A 22,896-nucleotide genomic window follows, 5' to 3' on the forward strand; every position below is an offset into this window, starting at 1 on the left:
TGCAGCCTCCTTTGGCAAGAGATGTTGTTGTACAGAGGAAGGCAGCAGTGGTGGATGCACAGAGCTTTCTGTGCAATCCCTGCCTGTCCCAGTACCTGTACTTGATGGAATGACACATTGCTGCGGCAGCTAATAAATAGAAGTAATTTGATTAGCTTTCCCTAACTAGCGATAAGATCCTGACAAACCCTTTTTAATGCGTTTCTGGAGCAGGATGAAATTGTTTCATTTGGCGAGCAGGGCCCCACGGGAGTTGCCTCCAAGCTCCTTTAGTGAGAGGTAAAAATATGCCAATCATTAATGAGGGGAGAATTACAGAGACTTTAATGCAATCAGAAAAGAGGAGCCCTGAGGCAGCTGGGGAATAAAACCTGCCCTTAAATCAGAGGCAGGCAGCCAGAGCATGGAAATAAAGGCATACACAAGCATGTACATGCACACACACGTAACTACCACACACACAGAGACCATGTAGATCTGCTGTAAATGCACTGAGAGTTTTGCCTGGGCAACAAACACCTATCTCAGCAAATTATATCCATCTTCCCCAAAAAGCATTTGTAAAACCACAGCAAGCTATATCCATTTCGCAGCCCCCTCCCCCCACGAGGAGGGGACCACTGCCCATTCAATCTCCACCCTTTCACACATACATACAGATGCACACACAGAATCGCAGTTTTCGACATTTCAAACCAAAGCCTTTTGTGGAGGAGGCATATTAGCTGCTTGGGTGTCAAGCAGCAGCTGTGAGACCGCTTTGCCAAGTGGAAGGTACCTCTCGCGGGCCAGACTTGCTGCATGAACACAACATGTACAAACCCCTCACTATGTCCTCCAGCCTTGACACGCCAGAGGCAGCATCTCCTGTGGATGTTGAAAAGCAACCCCTCCTATCCCCTCCCCAGCCACTTCAGTGAATTCCCTTCCTCAGGTGAAACAGCTCTTGCATAAATCATGTAACTTTCATTCCTACACAGGACTCTTTAGGCTGCTGGCATCTCCCCTGGCACTGCGGCAGTCAGGAGCTGGGGCAGACACTAGTGGCCCAGCTGGCTCTCATTTTGCAGGTGTCCTTTCACAAACTTCTTCTTCAATAGAAGGAGTCCCATCTTTCTGCAGCAATGGTCTAACCCCAGCCTGCACAATACAGACAGCTGCATCAGCACAGACCATCCCAGAAAATGTTAGTTCCCAGCTTAATGGGATAAAAACCAGGACCAGAGTTTTCTCATGCCTCTTCCAGATACCTCACCTTGTTTACTTGAAAATAATGAGCAAGAGTACTGGGATATCAAACACTAGCCACCTTTCCACTGCTAGATACACAAAACATGATGCTACAAAGGGAAGGCATGCAGTACTTCAGCCCTTTTCCCTAGTTTTGGCTAGCACTAACATGTAGGGTAACAACTGAACAGCTCCTGAGAACTCCAAGAGGAAAGTCAGTACATGCTTCTGGCCTTAATATACACTTGAGGGGATGAGAGAAAAGTATTTCTTCCTCCCATAACTCCTGCATTATAGTAAGAATCTGTGGCACCCCTGCCCTCTGCTAGATGGAATTACTGTCGTGCTTAGTGTACACTCCAAGTCCTGTATTGATAAAGCTAAGCTGCTGCTTTTTCTGCCAAAGAGATGTATTAGACAACTCTGCCACAAAAAGGCTGTGTTTCCGCACCATATTTTCATATACACTAGACAACTGTTGGACTAAAACACTGTTGTGACTATTAGCAATTTAACCCTACAGACAAAGCAGTTACAGAGTCACCAAAAACAGAATGAAGGGCAAATAAAGAGGGACCTGTCCTGAGACATGGTGCTTGAAGCTTAGCAGGTAAGTTAGGGTACAGAGCTGGAATTTCTCAAATATGTATCAAGCACAGAGCTACATGTCCCACTACTAAATGATTGCAGAATACTTAGCCCCAGGCCAAAGGGGCTCCATGTCCCTCAAAAGCAACTCCTACTGTTTACTTGAACAATGTAATGATGGGCTCCCAAAGAAGTACAGCAAAGTTCTCTGTGGATGAATGTTCAGAATGCAAAGCACCTCAGAGGGTAAAGAAAACCTCTGGGTTCTCCCAGATTCTCTCAAAAGCTGTGTCTCTAAGACTGAAAGGATCAATGCAGACTTATTGTTAAGCACATCACTTAGCCAGACTGTATTCTTGAAAGTCAGAGAAATCATGTCCCAGAAACACAAACAAGTGAGAAGACCCTATCACAGAAACCATCCAAGACTGCAAAAACTAGCTACCAGGAAATTCAGCATGGCTACAGCACTATGGTCTCTAACATCTAGAAATTTTATTTCTAGCTCTTTTTGAACCAAGGCCAGTTTCGATCCAAAGCTCCAGTCAAATTCAGTGATTTCCTCAGGTCAAGATCTTCAGGCTATTCAAGACAGTTATTAGATAACCCTCCATGGATCCATTTCTAGCAGTGATCCAGGCTGTGCTATGGTCATAGCCCAACCTAGCTTGAATGGTGGCATTCAAGCACAGCAGCCTCGTGCAACTGCCCCGGAGCAGCAGGCAGAGGTCTGAGATGGTGTCACACCCTGTGGTTTCACACACAGGCCTGCCTTGCTGCAAACAACTCCTTCTCATTCTGGTTTGTTATGATTAAAAATGCACATCACCCAGCGAAGCCTTGGAGTGGAACCCAGCTGGAAATTGGATCATTAATATTCCTTCTCATGCCCATTGCCACAATTTCTTAACTCTCCTCAAGCAATTGCCAACAGTGCAACTATTAGGGTCTCAGACTAAAAGTGAAGTCAAGGCTAAACTGCTCAGTGTTACTCCAGCCCATCACCCTTGCCCATATCCAAGCATTCCATCAACCTTATGCCAGCATGCTGTATATCAGATGACTTTCATTTTGAACTTTGAACTCCCTGTCCCCAGTTTATCTACCAAAAGGTCTTTAAGATTCATTGCCTCTTGAACTGACAGGAAAAGGATTCAAGATGATCCTTATCCCTGAGCAGTTGGAAACACAAGAAAAGAAAACAATTTGTTCCAAAAGTCTAGCCACTGCATGGATCTAACTCTAGGTCACTACACTTTCCACAGTTAAAAGTGTTCTCAAAGGGCTAGAGGGATAAATGCAACAAGAGTAGGACATACCACATGATGGAGAATCCCACAAATGTACAAATGGGATATCTTCATTTCTAGCAGACAGGGTTACCCACATGAGTTCACCTCAACCCTATGTGCTGTTACTGCTGCAATTCATTAACTGGGCAAGCTGTGGGAGATGTGCAATTCCCCCATGACTGCTACAATCATCCTTCAAAAAGGGTCCAGGAGCATAGAAATGGCACAAGACACACAGCAAGTGATGGAAATCCTTCACAGTAGCCATTGTGCACACACTCATTGGCCTGTTTGACGTTTCCTCGCATTATGGTATTTACATTAGACAACAAGAAGCACAACACAACTAGGACTACAGCACTGATCATGGGAAAATAAAAATCAGAAGACATTTTTCTCTTGGGACTCTAGTATCAGCACTGTGGACCCCACACAGACATTAGTACCAGGCAGAGGAAGTTTGGTCTTGCTTGTTAGCTCACTGAGCTCACATTCCTTTGGCTGCTGGCAGCACAGCCTCCAAGGGGTTGAATCTCTGGTCAAGAGGAAGAGAAGACAAGAGGAGGAAAAACCTGCTAGACAGCAACTAGCACACAGCAGCTGGGAAAACAGCACTGGTCACAAGTATCAGGACATCAACTATAAATTCTGCTCTAAACACCTATTAATACTCCATTGCTCATCCCACTACCCCCAAACATCTACTACCAGTAAGCATTTTGCATCTCAGGTGGCTAAGCTCTTCGGGAAGCAAAGGATCTGTTACGTAGTATTGAAATGCCCGTTAGGCTGAGGACTTACTCCATGTGCCTCTCCGTACCACAGGTGCAGCACAAATCACTCCAGAATGAAGTATTCACGAATACAGTGGCATAATTTAATGTTAAACTGCTCCTGCCACACACAGATATGTATGTTTGGCACTTGCACTTTGATGTCACTGTTTATTTTTATGTAAGAAATACTAATTTTCAGTGAAAAAAACTTTGACAGTAAAATTCATAGCTACGTTAGCAGCCATCTCAGTGCAGAAACATGAACCATGATAGTCTCAGCGATGAGCACAATGAACATACATAGCAGTAACAGCTCAAAGGAATTTGGAAAACGAGCTGTCCTAACAGGTACAGTAGCCAAGACCCTGCCACAACAATGTGAGATAAGCTCAAAGAACCAGGGGATCTGGAAATATATGACTGACCTTACCTACTTTAAACACATACACATTTCAAAACCAAAACCCTAATGAACCTACTGTGCCACACCACAGACATTTCCCTTCAAGTAAGAGGAAGTAACCACCATCACCACCTATTCACTTTAGCAGCTCCAGCACCTGCTGACATCTCAGCCTAGCAGTCAGCTCACAAGTTCAGAGCCTTGGTTGCTACTGAAAGCCAACAGAGCTCCAGCAAAGTCAAAACAGTCATCCACATGAAGACAGGTAAGTCTTTAAAGATATTCTAAAGAGACAATAGATAAGAACAAAGCTCTGCCACAGGATTTGCCACCTCCTGGCTCCACTGAAGAAATACAGCACACAATCTCCACATAAGGACTGGCGTCTTCTTGTGCATCGCTAAAAGCCACAAACTGCTGGGTGTGGGCAGCTCAGTCATTCAACCTTATTGCAATCTTGCGTGTCAACTTTTCCTTCCTGGACTGAGAGACTAACCCTCAGTCTCCCTCATCCACTAAGCCCCAGCCTCCCCGGCCATCCTGGGGACAAGTTACATACCTTTCCAGATGTCCCTCTCTGTGAACATGACAAGGGCAAAGCAGAAGGGTGCCCTCAGCAGTCTTGCTCAGGGAATGCTGGCTGCCATGCCAGAAATTAACATCATCCTCAAATTATTGGGGGGGGGGGGCAGACAGAAAAATCTTGAATAGTTTCTCCTTTCTTGCCAATTGTTCCCATCTTCTACCTCAATTCTGGCTGGATTCCCCCTTCCCCCTGTCCTCAGCTAGCACCGCCAGGCTCAGTCCTCCTCACCCTAGCCCCCCCTCCCCAAGGACAAGCAAAGTTATTACAATAATGAATTAGCCAGGCTGCTTACTGCTGCCAGTGGCGAAGGCAATTATCCCACTCCACGTCCCCAGCCACCGCTCAGCTCCCTCATAAAGAGAGACTTTTGGGGCCGCTTTGTGCTTTGATTGGAAATGAAGAGATTGCTAATTAGGGAACCCCTGCTGGGATCGGGCTGGCAGGAACAATGGTGAAACGGACGGAGCACACGTCCATTTAGAGAGGGGGGGAGAAGAGAGAGATGTGAGCTTCTCTGTAATGTAGTGCATCCTCTATTCATACTATAAACAACAGGGCAGACAATTTTATAGAGCTTTTCACCTTTTAAAGCATGCTAATTTGTTTATAGGAAGCGATAATTTGGTGTGTGTTTGCATAGGTCAATGCCTGTAGTTTCTGTGTGCAGCATGGGTTGACGCATGCGTGCATACATATACACAACTGTATCCAGAGGCATTTTCTTAAAGAGTGTATATACACAGCCGACCATATATTTCTTGTTATTCTCTGGGCAGCATGCATCAATCCTGCACTAACAGAGAAAGGTGCTTAGAAAAGCCTGTTGATGAGTATTAACACAGAATTTTGATACCTGAATTCACAAATCGCTGAAGTTGAAAATGACTTACCAAATTAGTCAGTTCACCTGAGGCTTTGCCCAGCAACCACTTCCATTGCTTTGCCCAAGTGATTTAACTGACAACTGGACCTCCAGGAGGAGAAAAAAGTCACCATTAACACAATATTTTCTTAAACTCATCCTTAAATGTCTTCTCAGTTCAACTGCTCTAACTGTCCGGAGGATCACAGGAGCTAAATCCACTTTTCCCAGATCATGAATTGTGCAAAAAAAATTAGAAAATATCTTTCTTGCAGTGCAAAGGCACATCTGGACAACTTCATAAAACTGCACCAGCAGCCCTTCTATACATTGCTCTTGTTTCGAGCTGTAGTCACTTTTTAACTCTTGTCAAAGAAAAAAATACCTCCCCCAATATATCAAGTTGCAAATCATACCATTTATAAATTACAGCCTGTCAACAAAAGCAAATGCCTCACCTTTTTGTGCAAAGCTGAAAGAAAGCAGTTGGAACCTATCCTACATTGCTCAGTTAACTAATTCTATCAGGGAAGCACCCAAGTACCATGTTAAAATTGAAAATACAGTTTTCAACCAGGTATTTGGCTTGCCATGCAGAAAATTTGCATGGTGTTGATTAGTCCAATGTACTACACACTACCTGACTTACATAAGCTAAAGCAAACTTCAAATTTTAAGCTTGAATTTACATTTCAGAATTCCTTCACAGAGACTGAAGCATTTGAATATACAAGTGTGCTTTTCCCTGGAAACGTTTTCAGTAAAGCACAAGTCTTAACAGAGATAGAACACTAAAGGGTGGAATTAGAGAACACTGAAAATGACTTTCAAATTCACAGACTATTTTTCACCCCACTGTTTGCTCACTTGTAGTGTTTATATCCTTCAAACAGTTGTAGGTAGTTTTCATGTTCCCTTCTTAGTCATCACTTAGCCAAGCTCCACATATTTAGGTCTTTTGATCTTCCCTCATAAAAACAATCCCTCCAGCTCTGTTATCATTTTTGTTGTTCTTCTCTTACTACCTTCCAAGTTTCCTCTGCATTTTTTGCTGCTAGTGCCCAGAGCTGTGAATCTTACCAGAACAGTACCAAGCAAGAACACTACCTCATTGCGTCCTGCCTGCATAAAATACAATCAAATCTCATAAAAAGGCCAACATTTGCAAACTGCCCACTTTTCCTCCTTGGTCTGCCAGCTCAGACTGGACTTGCCTGTTGCTACCATTAACCCATGCTTTCTCATTCAGTTCTCCATTGTGCTCCACTTTTAACTGATGGGAATATTTCCCCCCATGTAGGTACAGCTGGAAAGTAAAACCTACTGCTAGAACCATGCTCAGAGCTGTTTTAGGTTACTGAAAACCCAGTAGTTACCTGTTGCATATACAAAACCTGAACACTTAAAAGCAAGGACACATCTACCTAACTACATTGAGTGCCAAATTGTAATATGGTGTACAGTGGCAGAGCTCATTTGGTTTCACCGCAGCTGCACTGGTTTACACCAGCTGAGAAGCTATATCCATAAATCTTAGACTGTCCATATCACAAACAATCAAATTATTCAGAGAAAGTACAAAGAAGGGTATATTTCACTCCAGCAGCTGCAATTCTGATGCATGAAGACTTGTTACCTTGATTTCATAATCCAAGTATTTTCTTTTTCCCTGGATACAGCTATAGTGAATGTACAAGCAATCCAATGTATCTACCAACTGGTTCTAGAATTCTTTGGTAAAGCACTTAAAATTTCTCTCTTGATAATCAAATTCTAATTTAATGAGAATGAATAAAGCTCATGGTAAAATTATAAATATACAGGCCACCTGCATTTGAGACTGATGAATGGCCTTCATTACTACATCCATTCACAGGGTCTGATTTTGACTAGCTGCGATATCCTAGCAAAGGGGAGTGAAAGGAAGTGGCCTTCTCATGGCATTATAGCAGGTAGGTCGGGGGAGACGTTGGGAGAGATATTCCAATGTTCTAAAATCCTGCAAGACTGAAAAAATCCCATTCCCTCTCAGATTTACTCTCTCATGCCCCTAACAACAGGCTACTAGTTCTGGCCTTGTGTGCAAGCCTCTTTCAGAGCACAACTTCCTTGAAGTAACTATTCTTAACATCCATTCCTTTGCAAAGCTGGGAAAATATGAATGTAGAAGATTTCTTCCCCAGATTCTTAACAGGTGGCCCAGAGAAGTGGTAAATGCTCCATCCCTGGCAGTGCTCAAGGCCAAGTTGGACAGAGACTTGGGTGACATGGTCTAGTGTGAGGCGTCCCTGCCCATGACAGGGGTGTTGGAACTAGATGATCTTAAGGTGCTTTCCAACCATTACTTTTCTACCATTTTGTGATTCTTCCTGAGAAACATCTACATTCTGCCACATACACTATGGGGAAGCCCAAAGGCTTTTAGAGCACACCGAGTTTCTTTCTCTGAGAGATTTTACTATATTTATTTCAAAATTACCATAGAAAGAATCACATATCTTCCTCCCCTCTACAGAATTCTAGATTTTCTTTCAATTTCATACAAATAACATACATATGTTACATTCAAAGAGCATAAAACTACATTGTTCTTGCCTGTTTGTTTCTTTTAGGTGTTTAACTTTTAAAAATCAGATTGCAGAAAAATTGAGTCTCTCTACATAGGCTGCAGAATCTTACTAATCCACCTCTGTTGCTGAAAGAGATCCCACCGTCCTTCCCATCTGAGCTACCTGTGTCTTGCCTCCTCCCTTGTGTTAACACCTGTTTGTACAGCTTAAGAATGAGGAGCTGACGCGAGTTAAAAATGCCAAAATGTCAGTTTAATTCAAACTGACCACAAGCAGGATTATGTTAAATCCAGGTGTACATAAATACCTGTACCTGCCATATGACCCCTACATTACAACAGTTGTGAAAGTTGTGTACCATTAGCAATATCAAATGGTTTCTTAAAAGCACTCATACATGGGGTATTTTTCTTTGGAAACTTGCCTTTTCCTGTAGGTAAAGGATGACGTGGTTGAGACGGAATAAGATTGAGAGACATAAATCACTAACTGAAAAGCATGGTGCTATCAAACTAATGCCTGTTTGAAACAAAGTCTATCCAGTGAGAGATCTGAGAAGCATAATAAATTTAATTCCAATAATAGGCTAAGGGGTGACCTGATCTAATTGTAAATGGGGGAAAAGTTAATAGTGGAAAGTTCTTTAATCTAGCTTTAAAAGGATGTAAGACAAGACTATTCCTGATATCCAAAACTAGACAAATTTCACTTAGCAATAAAGACATTTTTAAACAGTAGGAACTGGCCATTGGGACAACTTGCCATGAGGCATGCTGGATAATCTATCACAATGTCTTTAAATCAAGATTTTATGTCTCTCTAGAAGACATTGATGTTAAGAAGCTGCCCAGCTAAGTGCATGAGTTACTAGGTGGACTTTAATGACCTGTGCTATGCAGTTAGCCCTAGAGCATTAGAGTGGTATGGGTCTGCCTTGAAATCTGTTTAGATTCCTTGTGGTTCTTTAAGGATTATAGAAAGCAAGACAAATGTGCAAAGACAGCATCTGCTTTGGTCTGCTGAAACTATTCACTAAGAAGTGTTTGTGCTGTACCTACTATCCAATACTCATTTGTTTCCAATGAGTTTCAATTAAGAGACATCATACATGGTTTTCAGAAGGCAATTTCTTACATATTATAGTAACCTTGCTACGAAAACTACTCATTTTTGCCAGACAATATATGCTTCATCTACCAAAATGTACAAAATGTATACAAAGAATGTTTAAAGGCTAATGGCAAGGGCTGTGCAGTGCATGAATCATAAACAAGAGGAAAAATGGTCAGTTAAATATGCTCATGTCTTAGATTTGGTAATCTCTGGGGTGGGAAGCAAGGCAATTGAGATTTATATTTTTAAAGATCTCCTTGTTTTGAAATTTCATCCAAGCTTCAGAAAGTAAATTGCCAGTGAGAACAAATACTATAAACCCAGTTCATCATGGTTAGAAAATGAGTGAAGAGAATTGTTTGTCAACCAGTCAATCCCGATGCGTTTGCCTCACTATCCAGGTTTGCCTTCACTACTACAGTATATATTTTCGATATCGGTGCACTAGAAGCCTGAAGTCAAACTGTGAACTCTTCTGTAACACACGCTCATAAACGGGAGAGGAAGATCTTTGTTCTTCCAGTGTCTCACACGCTCTGGCTAACCAAACATTGTTCTACTTTTAACAGATAAATCCATCATTTAATTTCAACTGAACATAGCCATGTTCCATCAGAAGAGACTCTGTCATAGTACTGGGGAAAATATTTTTCTATTCTTCTCTATTACATGTCAATTTACTACTTTATTGCCTACTGAAGGCTTCTTAAAGGCACACACTGTTCTCCAATCCCCTCTCTGATTCGTGTCATAGCAGGCTGTTGTTAAAACCTGATCATCTGTCCTTTCTGCAACATTTCTCAAGCCTCAGCCTCAGCTTCTGAAACAGTGTTAGAAAAACACAGTTTCCTACTACAACTTACTGCCCCTTGGCTCTCAGTAAGGAAAACCTGTATTACCTTTTCTCTAAAGGGATCACACGAGCCTTTTCATCCTGCCAGATTTTACCTTTCCATAGGGGTGACCCAAGGACTAATTATGTTCATCCCATCACTCATTTGGAAAGGCAAAGAACTTACAATAAGAAAAAGAAACTGTACATCCATTGAATATTTTCTAGAGTTTTCTTCACTCTGAAACACTTAAATATTCTAGCTGAATTCAGTGAAGTGCTGGGGTTTTTTTAATCACTTTCTGAAAAAACTGTCCTTGTCCAGGCTTGAAAATGTCTTCCTACCCCCAAAGGACTGCTACCTGTGACTGGCCTTGCACCCTGTCCTAAAAGACAGGTGTAAGACAAAGAAAGGAATCACTAAACTCAAAACATAAAACCTCAATAGAACCACAATAAAGATAATACAGTAGCTCAAGAGACTTATGCAAGGCTGTAGCAAGGGAAAAAAAAAAAAAGCCTACTGGAGGCAAGGAGGACTTAGAGACAGAACTTGCATCCAAAAAGTGTTGAAGAGTGGAAACAGTGTGGAAGTAACTGGGCAACACAGAATCATAAAATTACATAGGTTGAAAAAGACCTTTAAGATCATTGAGTCCAACCATTAACCGAGCACCGCCAAGTCCACATGAGAGAGAACTAGAGAGAAAGGAAATTAAAAAATAATTTAAATTGATAACTGGGAAAATTTCATAGCAGAAGGAATTGAGCTGTAGAACTGTTATCCCCAGAAGTGAACAGGAATGGAAGAAAGCTGTGCAAACAAAGTAAATCAAACAGAAGAAAAAGAACTGAATAACCCAAGAAGCTTTCTCCACTGCTGACTGCTGTGATTGCACAATCTGGAGCAGCTGGTAAACTTAGGAGAAGTGTAGCTACTATTACAAAATATCCATAGAAAATGGAGGATCTATACCTCCCCCCGTATCAGTAGCATGTTACTGACAGAAATGGTTTTCCATGCTCAGAAAAGATTACAGGCTTCCCCTTTAAGGAACATGTAAGCATGGGAGCCTTTTTTCTTCTCTAATAACGGGAGAAGGAAGTGAAGGAGGTCAGAGTCCTGTAGACCTCTCTGCACTCCCTGTGGTCTAGTTTAGGAGACTTAAAAGGATTCAGATTAACTGGGGTGGCTTTGTTGATTACATGCAGAGAGGAAAATGACCCCATGTGGTGTTTCCAGGACAGCTGCTCCATTGGTGAAACACTGCTGCATTCCAGAAATAAACTCCAGTCAAAATCAGCAGCTTGAGTCCTCTCTGCAGAAACGTGCCTCTACCAAAGTTGCAGCAGTTCCCAGATGAATGGGAAGCCAGCAGCACAAATTCCTGCTTGGCTCTGCTTTGAAATATAAAATAGTACAAAAAGACGTTTATACAATATTAAAAACTCAGTGTTCATAGTCACATAATTGTCAGGCTGGAAACAAAAAGGGAAAATTGGGAATATTTCTGGCTGGGATTGAGAGCTAAAACTAGCACAGTTCCCCAACACTCCAGGCCTGTCATGAGCTTTTCAGCATTGAGTGCCTATTGCGACTTCAGTGTAAGAGATTCTGGTTTTCATTCCCATGTGGGTCAGCACCTACCAATGCAAAGTGTTGAAACATGCAAAAGATGACCATCGACATTTGAAGCAAGATAGGAGGCAATGTTGTTCCTTGCCTAGCCTCTTCTAGCTCCCCAAAGTTAATGCAGTGCTGTCTTCTCACTATGGAGGTGAATTCTGAGCCATGAAAGTAAATTTGCTCAGAAGCCCCAAGGCATTAATGTTTTACTAAAGACATACATTAAGCAGCAAAAGTACATGAGACAGCTTCCAAGTTTACACAGTTTTACAACTACAGGTTTAGAGGTGACTGCATTGGAGAAGGCCCATGAAATCTGAGGGGCGGAGGCTGGAGCCAAAACACTAAGCTACAGTTTCCAACAGATAACAGGTCACTTTCTCAGTACTCTGGGCTCACAGGGTAGATGTCACACAAGAAGCAGGCTGCACAAATGTTTGTGGCCCTTCCTCTTTCTCACACTGAACAATCATCTTATAAGCAAAACACCTTGCTCTTTTCCAAATGCCTTCTCTGTCCAGTGAAACCTGGTAAGGTATTCCCAGATGCTCCATGGCAGAAGGAAGGTATTGCAGGCACATCGCTCACAGATGGGAAAGATGAAGCCAGACGCCAGAAGCCATTGTAGAAGTTATAAGGAACAAATATCAGCATAGCAAAGGGCCTGCTGGGTGTTAAAATTTACTTGAAGAATCTTCCACCAACTGGTGATACAGCAGTGCAATGCTCCTGTGACTCAACATATCACCAAGCCAAAAGCCATCAGGTGACAAAACCTTCTGCAGACCTATGCATTGCAGAGCAGAGGATGTTATACACTGAAACAAATTCATGGCTGTTGCATAATGTTGTCTTAAATAACTGAAAGCTTCTTCTAACCTATTGCCTCTTTCCCTTTGGGCCTACTTCTGCCCTGCAAATTCCACCACAAGAGCCACTCAGCTAAGTGGGAAAGAACACAGTACCAATCAGAAAGGATAAATTCAGGAAGCATCATTTCAGCTTAGCTCAGCCTCACTCCCTGGCTGCATTCTTGTATTCTACAGCTACTTTCACAGTGGCATAGCTTATCAATCCTAGGGACTTTCACAGCTTTAGAATCACTGCCTATAACAGCAGAAAAACATTCGGGGTAAGCAACATCAGACATCCCAAAATACAGACACTGCGTGTCTGTAATAGAGTATCATGTAAACAAGTAATTTGGCTATCCACAAAGAGTGACAACACCAGTTCCAGTTGCAAGAGAAGCTGTGAGGACAGTATACCAGGTCAAGTTAAGAAGTTACCAAGTCCCATATTCTATCTCTGGTATCAGATACTAGCACATGCTCAAGGAAAGACTGTAAGAAAGAATGTGTTCCCTTCTCTGCACCTTGCTGCACCTTTGCAGACTGCACAATCAGTATCTTGGCAGCTTGTGGTTTAGGCTGCTCCCTCTAGACCATAACATATACTTGCCACTTGATGAGTCCACACTTTCCAGAAATTCCTCGATATCTTTCTGAATCCATAACTTTGCCACTGAATGATGCAGAGGTCAGTAAGTCCCACAGTTTAACTTTGTGTTATATGGAAAAAATACTTTCTTTAGCTTATTTAAAGCATTGTTTTGTTTTGGGTTTGTTTTTTGTTTTTTGTTTTTTTTTAAGATAAAAGGATGACTACAGCACTGAAAAGAAGGGGAAAACGCACATACAAGTATAAAGATATCAAGAACATGTAGCAGAGTTCTCACCTAAGGAAGTGAAGGTGAAATTTTGCAAAGCAAAGAATTGGGCAGGTTTTACACACAAAAATAGAGACCTATGCTCTTTTTTTGTTGTTGTTGTCTTTTTGTTAAGTGCACAGCAAGTAAAGCCACCTACACTCCAAACAAGCCACACTTGCAACAGGGCATTACCACAAATATCTCTCTCAGTTACCTTCATCTTTCTTCTAGCCACAGACTTAATGTCTGACTCTACCACCTGGTAGTCTCTTATCTTGAATCCATTCAGAAGCTCTTTCAGTCAGAAGCTATCTTATGGCTAAATGCAGCAGCCCCAGCAGCAGGGAAAAGTGTCATGATACAAACAATGAGGGCAAAATGGAAGTAAGAGCCAAAACTGACTGTACAACTTGTAGCAACAGTCTGAGAGCTAGTTAAAAAGAAGTGGAACAATCACAGCATGAGATTTATTAAGTAGTAGATAATAATTTTACATTACATAATACACAATGTCACATACTGTATTAAACCCAGTATTGTGAGCCTCATATGTTCAACTACTGATCAAGTCCCAAAATAAACATAATTATGTTCTTTATGATACACTGGTGGTTATTCTTATCACCCCCTTTATATATATATATAAAAGTTGGCATTGCTTTTTACTTGTTTGCTGAACCCTTGTGGTTTAGACACTTTTCTCCCTTTAAAGCAAACTGCAATGTTTCTCATCATTTGCTTTCACATGGTGGAGATATAAAGTCAAACATCAAGCACAGCAATAAAGTTGTTGGTAACATCAAAGAGGATGAAGTATAGAAATGATATACAGGGTAATTAAATGGCTAAGTTATTTGTGTATCTCTGTATGTAAGCTGGCCAGACTTAATAAGGCAGCTTTGCACAACAGCTTTTTGGCTTTGTGCAAGATTTTGCAATGCCCTCCAAATGGTCCCAAGGTTTCCTGGCCTTCTGACCTGGTTATGGGAAGCTGCAGAGACCTGCCTGAGATTCCTCAAAAACCCAGCACATCCACAAAGAGAAAGGGTGCAAGTGCAAAACAGAGAGAATAGGAGATAGGGAGCATGATGAGCAAGCTGCCCTTTCATTTCTATAGGTAAGAGTTCAAATCTTGTCACTATCAGCAACGGTCCAGTTGACAGTGTGAGCAAAGCCCAGTTCAGAAACTGATGCCTCAGGAGCAACCATGTGAGGGCTCTCACACACCCCACTGTGCTACAACTAAGAGCCCCAAAACAGGCCAGAACATATGCTCCCCTACCCCTCACAGGCCTGTGGTTGCTGAAGCACCTAGCAGTTCCTTAGGGTTAACAATCTGCATGCTGTGCTGTGTTCTTTAAACATATTTCATGTGTCTATAGGGGTGGTGTAGCTAAGCAGACAAAAAAGCACTGCTCTTCCAGCAGCTCCTATAGCAGGTAGAGGTTTCTCCTTCTGCCACCCTGAGGCCAGAAAGAAATGCCTGACTTCTCAAGGAAGGTTTGGAGCTTCGGTGCTAATCAGGTGGGATGTTTCATCATCTACCCCCACCAGCTCACACAGGTGGCCATAAGTTAGCACTGGGCTCACAGGATCAAAAATGCTCAACCACCCTGTTCCAACTTGCAAGCAAGACCAACCAGGGGTGACTGCCAACTCATCAGAAAGGTAAACTTAGGCAGAAGGATGGGAGAGATAGTTACCCTGTCACAAGACAGCCTGAGGCTTCACAGAATGGTACAGACCAAAACACTGCCAGCAAAAGCTCAGTATAGTAATTCACAAGGTACCAGTTACAGCCCATCTCCATTAAGCAGTATAAAATAACAACACTTGCTGAGCTACCTCTCTGCACATGCACCTCTCCCTGGGAGCAGACATACAAGTGGTAAATTCAACACATCTAGCACAGGGCTCTTCTGGAATGGGTTTGCAACAGAGCCGCTCTTCCTTTGCAGTATCCTAGGTAAACAGAGGATGTTGCTGGTACAAAGTGCCTCAAAGTGGCAGGAACAGCATTATTGCTTCAGTGCCGTTTCCTGAAGGATCAATAAGCCAAGACAATCAATTATTCTGGCTAGTTCTTATTCCCCAGGAGAAGCTGTGGCTCTCATCTCCCATCATTTAACCCTTCACAAACACAGCAACAGCCCTATTAATTCTGTCCTTAAACATGCATTCCATGAGCCTATGTGCCAGAAGAGTCTACAGAGCTGGATGTAGCCAGGCGAACATGGTATTGCATTGTATAGCCTATTACTTCAGCACAGCAAAACCATGTCTGTGTACAGCCCTTTGAGCACATGGAGATACCCTTGCATCTGTTTTCTTTGAATTGGATACAGGGTCCCAAAAAAACAGTTCTCTATCCCCACTATCTCTCTGTGCAGTATATTTCTCTATGCAGAGAGTATAAAGCGTTCCCAGAGCACCAGCTGACACTCACAGAAGGGATCTGCACAGGCAATAGATGGCATGGACAGTCATTACAGACTCACAAGAGTAAAGCCTATTTAGATACACACAAAAATGAAGTTTAATCCTATATAGGAAAAAGAGAGTAAGAGGAATGGACAGAAAGCTCAGGAAGAATGGAAGAATCACATGATTATCTGCAATGTAAAAAAGAGAATAGGGACTACTGAGGACAAAACACAGGATTGCACTCAGAACCTGCCGTAACACAAGGAATTTTGCTGTGATCATTCAATTCTCCATAGATCTTGGAGAACAGGCAAACAGGAACCCCATTTAAGATGGTCAAAACACATCAGTGAAGGGACTCAGACTGAATAGAGAATCTGTATCAGAGATAGAATTAAAGAACAACAGTGAAACAAACAACTTGGTATAAAGATTGGCCATGAATACATTAAGCTGTACACAGAAATTTCCACCTAAAAAGCAGTGGGGGTTGAGACAGGCTTCTAGATTGATTTTGGGGCAAGGCATTAAAGAGGATGCTGACGCAAGGAATCCCTTCCTAGCTTATGTTTTACTCACAAAATCCTCATTGTCCTCCCCCATGCAAAGACAGCACTAAGCAATAAGTTATAATGCAAGTGCTGCCATACTCTCAGCACTACAGAACGTAGGTCCAAAAAGTATGACAGAGAAAATCATATTCACATCGGCTCTTCACCAGTTTACACGAGTTCACATCACCAATACAGAAAGCTTGAAATCCTCTGTTTTAGGCCATGGAGTCACAATGGAACAGGGAAGAACTTATTTAAATGGAAGCATTAGAAAGATCTGCCAATGAGAGTAACTGCAATTTATTAAATTCCAGAAGACCTGTGGAAAAAGAAAGGAAGGCCTGAGGATGGAGAACAAAGCAAACAAAAATAAAGCTGTCTGGCAAGCCTGGTGGCAGGCATACCCTCTCTTCTCACCCAGAAAGTCACCCTCTAGGTCCTGTGAGCTTTAGAGGGATGTCAATGAAATGCTTATGTTTTAGTATATGGCTACAAGTCATTTGCTTAAGCCTACTACAAAGAGGTGATCATGAGAGGCTGGGGAAACAAGAATTTCTGGAGTACATTTCCTGCTGATCCAGCAGACACAATTACGAAGAGAAAGAGAACCCATTCTGAGAACAGCATGAAACTCTTGTGAGCAGGATCATTCGTATCTCACATGCTTGAGGGAAAGAAAAGGGCAGCAACTCCTTAATGAATAAAAATAGCCACTTATGCTTCCCTCTCACACATGTTGGACATATGCTTTCCAGTATCCAAACAACAAGATTTAGTTGCAAGTTTTATCCCATTGGAAAAGGTAATTTCTCCTAAAGACACACCCCTTTCTCCAGAGACTTTAAAGAGTCCTGAGACTTTAGAACTGTGGCTACTTTCAAGTTATAACCTCAACTAAACGTGGTGATTTGAAGAGTGGCAGTAGTTCCTTCCCCAAAATTCCTACACTACTATAAAATCAACATGACAAGAAGACAAGAAGAACACAGTAGCTTTCTATTTAGCTTGTGGAAAAGTTGAAAATCAGCTTTGAGTTCCCTAGCTCTTCATAAACTGTATATGCCAGGCTAAGCTGTACTGAAATGCAGCCACCTTCAGGGTAAACAGCAGCAGGTCATTCAAAGGATTCAGCATACCACTGGAAAGGACAAAAAGAGAAGGAAGGGTATTTTTCCCGAAAGGTCAGCAGGGGAAATATAAACTGCAAGGCCATGGCCACCGCATGATAGTGCAGGAGAGGAAAAGGCTGAGGCAAACAGAAAGGACACTGGGATGGCAAGGGAAAGGAAGGCAGGAAATAGTGTTGTTATACAGTGTTTAGCTCAGCCACAGAAAGCTCCTGTCTCAAAGTGATGTGCTATAGGTGTCAGTTATTAGAGGGAACAAGCACAAATATTATGTATTCAAAATGCACTTAATGAAGTACACCCTAGCTGATGGTGCTTTCCTCAGCAGGTCAGGCACAGAGCAGAGAATGGGTCTCAGGCATTCACATCAGGTCGCAGTTTTAAATAATTTTTAAACTAGGGCAAGGTGCCAATGCTTACCTCAAGGTGCTGCACCCAGACAGACATGTCAGCAAAAACACCAAGTTCAGTGCATACAGGATGACCATCAATACACATTGCTCCAGAACGAAACAGAAACTTACTTTTTTTTGCCAAAGTTTACCACTTTTGAGCAATAAACCCAGAGCTTCCTCTCAACAAGAGTCACCAAGATCAGATTCAGACATAATGTGTAGGACAACACCATGGAATGTTATACTAGGAGTAAGCTAGCCTTCTATCTGCTTGTCTTACCAAACCAAGAAAACCTTTTTGGTGGCATGGACCAAATGTATTTAAAAACAAAGAAAAGCCCAACAACCCCAAAACAAACAAACAAACAAAAAAAGACAAACTTGGGTAACTCTTGTTGCCAGCACAAAATCCTCTTGCTTTCAAGCTATGCACCTGTGTCAGTGATTTGCAGTTTTTGCCATGGGCAAATGAGTCATTTGAGATTTATATAAGATTATTCTCTGTAGATCTTGGAGTACTTTTGGTGGCACTCATGCATCATTTTACAGGCGGGGAAACTGAGGAACATGGACTTGGCCATGTGTTGGAAAGACAGCAGGTTTCTATACCCATTCCTCTTCAGGACCTCTTTACAGAAGAGAGGCAGGATCGTGGCACAGCCTTGATTTTGTGCAGGTCACCCACCACAGGCACATTTTCTAAATCCAAGCTCTGAGCTAAAAAAAAAAAAAAAAAAAAAGGACTGCTGGCTAGTTCACAACACAGCAGGCCTTTAGCAACTCAGAGGCCCTCTGCTTGCTGCAGGCAGGCAGGCAGGCCTGCTCTTTTCCAGTAACAGCAGGGTCTACCCAAGCATGTATGATGAACTCATCACAAAAGCAATCAGGCATTAATTTGGTCAATCATTCCTGTGACAGCGAATCCAGTTCTCAACTACAAGAAGGCAAGAATCCAGCTAAACTGAAGGACAGAAATAAATGCCTCAAAAGATACCAGTCAACATAACAGAAGAAGAACAATTTAGATATTGACCTATCCACACTTTTTTTTTAAAGAAAAGGCTACCCAAGATTTAAGTAGGAACAAAAATAAAAAGCATTAAAAATTTAAATCGGGTTTTCCAGGCACTAATAAAAAAAAGGCAGCCCACCCTCCAATCCTTCTTATTTAGAATATTTATGTGGAGTTTCTATTAGGCTGCTGCATGCCTTGCGTGTATCCTGCTTCACTAAAGAAGAGCCTTTTTAAAGCATCACTTGACTTTGTTTTAAATATCTTGCTACGGTTTCCATTTTAGCTCTGTGAGATGATTATTTTCTCTCACCAAACTGAAGTTATGCAGCAGTTGAAAATGCTGATGGCTTAACTGGTTTCTTTTTTTTTTTTTTCCTCCCTTCTCCTCGACACAGCAACCCTGAGGGGTTTTAACTCTTTCTGCAGCATTGAAATCCTGCTTTTGGAGTTCAATGTTTAACTCGCGCTGGGAGACTCATAAATATTCGGAGTCACTCTCTCCCTCTCTGTTTGATTAGGAAATGAGCCTTTAACTCAATGTAATCCCCAAGCCATTAACAAAAAAGCCCTCAACAGCTCCACTATTAGAATTTCACTCCTAACCCACAGAGGATTGAATTAGATTAACATAACTACCCGAAATCTGAGTTTATTTTCTGTGCCAGATAGAAATGTGTCTTCAGGAAAGAAAAAGAAGAGAGGAGGAGAGCAAGCATAGCATAATGAAATGTAAAAATAGAGAGGTGAGAAATAGACGGACAGATGTACAGGTGAAGCTATAAAAGACGTTAAGAGAGATAGCTCGCTACACAATCTTTAATAACTGGCTGCTGGGGGTTTTATTCAGAAGGCCCCTAAAAACACAGAACCGTTTCAAGAAGAGTATTCTTTTTTTTTTTTTCCTGCTGGTGTTTAATCCCTATTCTCAGGGATTTACAGGAAGACACCTGAGCATGTGCTTCAGACACCTGTGCAGCAGATTTGGCAGAGGTTTTATTTATAAGGGGTGCTATACTCAGCAATGAAAGGAGGGGCTTGAAGAGGAGACTCTGCATGTCAATCATTACTTTGCAGTCAAAGAAACAAATAAACTAGGACAAAATGAAAATTGTTTGTTGTTTAAGGAATAAAAAAAAAAATAAATTCATGCAACAGCCCTGTGACAAACTACACTGTACAGAGTAAGTCAGTTTGGAGGCTGGTAAACACTTACTCCACAAAACATGAAATATTAGTGAAAAAACTAAATAACAAATACTTCCACATAAGGCATCAAAGTCTTCCCTCTAACCGCAGGTAACTCCCTACCTCCAAATAAAAGTGGTCCCATAAACCATTGATTGGTATGCTACAGGACAGTAGATGCTTAGATACTTTTTCCAAATACAGTAATAAAAAGATATGGCAGGTTTAACAGGGAAAAAGACCCACATGCAGTTAAAATAGAAGGATAAAGTCCAGCAATTACGATGACATAACTATTGAACAGTCCAAACAAATTCTTAAGACTAAATTTTTTCTAGCTTTATACTTGAAGGACTACTTCAGGAGTGCTTGGATGTCTGCAAAAATTTATAGTAAATCAGTTTTTGCAGTAATTCCCAAGCATAGTCATGCTGATATTTCTGTTTATGTAAGAAGAAAAAGATTCATTTTTCAAGTGATAACATGTCTCTTGGTTTTCAATTTTAGGGGAACCTCAGACCAGCTATCTGATAGATTCCTTGTTAGTTAGTTGTTAGAGTCAGCAACTTTATTTCTTTAATGTCTTTCAGGAAAATCTGCTCTCCCTTTATTACACAATAACGATTGTCACAAAGAGGCAATAAATGTAATATCATGCCAAAACAAACAGAAAAGGGAGTTAAATAATTCAACTACATTCATTTTTAAGTAAAGCAAAAAGCCTTAATAATGAAAATGAAGCTTCCTATGATAAGAATGGTCAGGTTAACATTTTTTTTTTTTTATTTGGGGGAGGGGAGCTTCATAGCAAGCAGTGGATTGTAACCATTATTCTGGGCACTATTTGTGTATATACATCCACCACGTTTATCCACACTTTCCTAAAAGCCTTTCTTATATCTAGCATTCTAGCTGAAGGATGGAGTATTTATATCAATCGCTAAAAACTCAGACAGAATTAATTTGCTGCCAGGATTTTTTGTCTCTAGAACTTGAGTTAAAAACTTTGAGTATTATAAAATGTACAGCAAAGAAATGCAAAATAAAGAAATTATGAGCAAGCTCACTTGCCACCTTTCTACAGTCAGTCCAAGCAACTCAGCTATCATGTATGCTTTAGGACTTGATATTTTACCTATGAAACAGCTCTGGTTTTATTATTCTATTTTTATGAGACACTTGTTCCTCCAAATTATTTTAAGTTCAGCTTCATTTGATTTGTTGTTACTTTCAAAAATGGTAATTGTGGGGAAGAAAAGTTTTTAGAACACAGATTCAGTTATAAATTTATATTAAAATGTTTAGCACAGCAAAATTAAAAATTGTGATATTGGCATTTTGGGAAGTAAACATTATAAATACAATAAATGAAGGAAATATTTCTATACTTAAAAAAAAATACAAAATCTAAATTTTGTAATACCGATAGCCCAAAACTCAGGCAAAAATATGAAACAAGAAAAACCTCTTTGTGCTGAAAGCTATCAATAAAAAACAATTTCTGACTAATTATTGTCTTCCCTCTCTTCATATTCCTGTTAACTAAAATACTCTAAAAATACAATGTTGTTCAAACATTTTGCATTTTGTCTGCTTTAAAGCAAACAGCTCATTGGCAATGAGAGAGTAAGTTCCTTCTCTGACTACCACTGTGCCGACTTTACAAAGACTTGCACCCCTCTTTTGTCACTGAAGACTTTGGTTGCTGTGGGACTTTTAAAATTAAAGAAACGTCAACTGCTCAATGATAAATGCATTCAGTAAAAGCAAAATTTAATTTCATCTCCATGCTAACAGAAGGTCTGATGTGAAGCTGGGGAGGGGGGGGGATTGTTTTTTTTTTTTTTAATAGAGGAAAGGGTGTTGCTTGGTTCTTTTAAGACAGGACTGCTGAAGTTTCCAGGTTTGCCTTTACCAGCATGGGATAAATAGCACCTGTCCTTGGTAAGCCCTTAAGCAGTGTTACATTATACATTGACCTTTTTGGAATGCCAGCAAACCTGACCCTTTCTATTCCCAAAACAAAACTGTTCCACGCAAACTTTCATTTGCTTATTTCCAGAGAAAAAGCCACTCTCAAATAGTGAAACTGACTGATTTCTACAAAGTTCTGAACCAACTCCTCTGCTTGTGGGTCATGCTGACCTTCCTTTGACAGTGTGAAAATAGAAAAAAAAATACTACCTTTAACCATACTGAGATGCTGCCTTAATTTTTAGCCCAGCTAAAAGGATTGGTTCAGAGCAACATTTGGATTAAAAAAGCCCAAAACAAAAAACAACCCCATAAATGCAGTAAAAGGTAGAAGTTCACTACTTACATGCTGCAGGCTGAGAGATAAAGCTCGAGGCTGGAGTAGAATTTCCCTTGCCCTCAGGTGTTTCTAATTGCTGATTAAATATCTTTTGGTTCCGCCTGCACCAGCCGACAGTCCCCTCTGCGTCTCTGCCTCTCTTTGTGACTAGGACACAGTACTCTGAGTCCCAACCTATAAATAGATCCCAGCTCTGTGATTGATATAACAGGCAGCTGACAAAAAAAAAAAAAAAAAAGAGAGAGAGAAAGAAAGAAAGAGAAGAAAAAAAAAAAAAAAAGAAGAAGAAGAA

At 41.1% G+C, this 22,896-nt stretch overlaps 1 protein-coding gene across 4 annotated transcripts in view; it reads right to left on the bottom strand.

The window, feature by feature from the left end:
• The window catches only part of ESRRB (estrogen related receptor beta), a 134,952-nt gene that overhangs the window by 106,896 nt on the left and 5,160 nt on the right, over nucleotides 1–22,896 (bottom strand). For 3 of the 4 annotated variants that reach the window (XM_057428613.1, XM_057428617.1, XM_057428615.1), the window contains exon 2: nucleotides 22,611–22,778. Coding sequence is in view for 1 of the 4 variants with exons in the window: in XM_057428617.1 (XP_057284600.1) it covers nucleotides 22,611–22,612 (2 nt within the window). In the remaining 3 variants the exon portion in view is untranslated. Of the gene's footprint in view, nucleotides 1–5,765; nucleotides 5,825–22,610; nucleotides 22,779–22,896 lie in introns of those variants that run through there. The other variant, XM_057428616.1, reaches the window with a different exon arrangement.

This window comes from Pezoporus wallicus, unplaced genomic scaffold (assembly GCF_028554395.1).
Source record: "Pezoporus wallicus isolate ANWC-B61680 ecotype Strahan unplaced genomic scaffold, APGP_CSIRO_Pwel_v1 contig_3486, whole genome shotgun sequence".
Lineage (NCBI taxonomy): Eukaryota > Metazoa > Chordata > Aves > Psittaciformes > Psittacidae > Pezoporus > Pezoporus wallicus.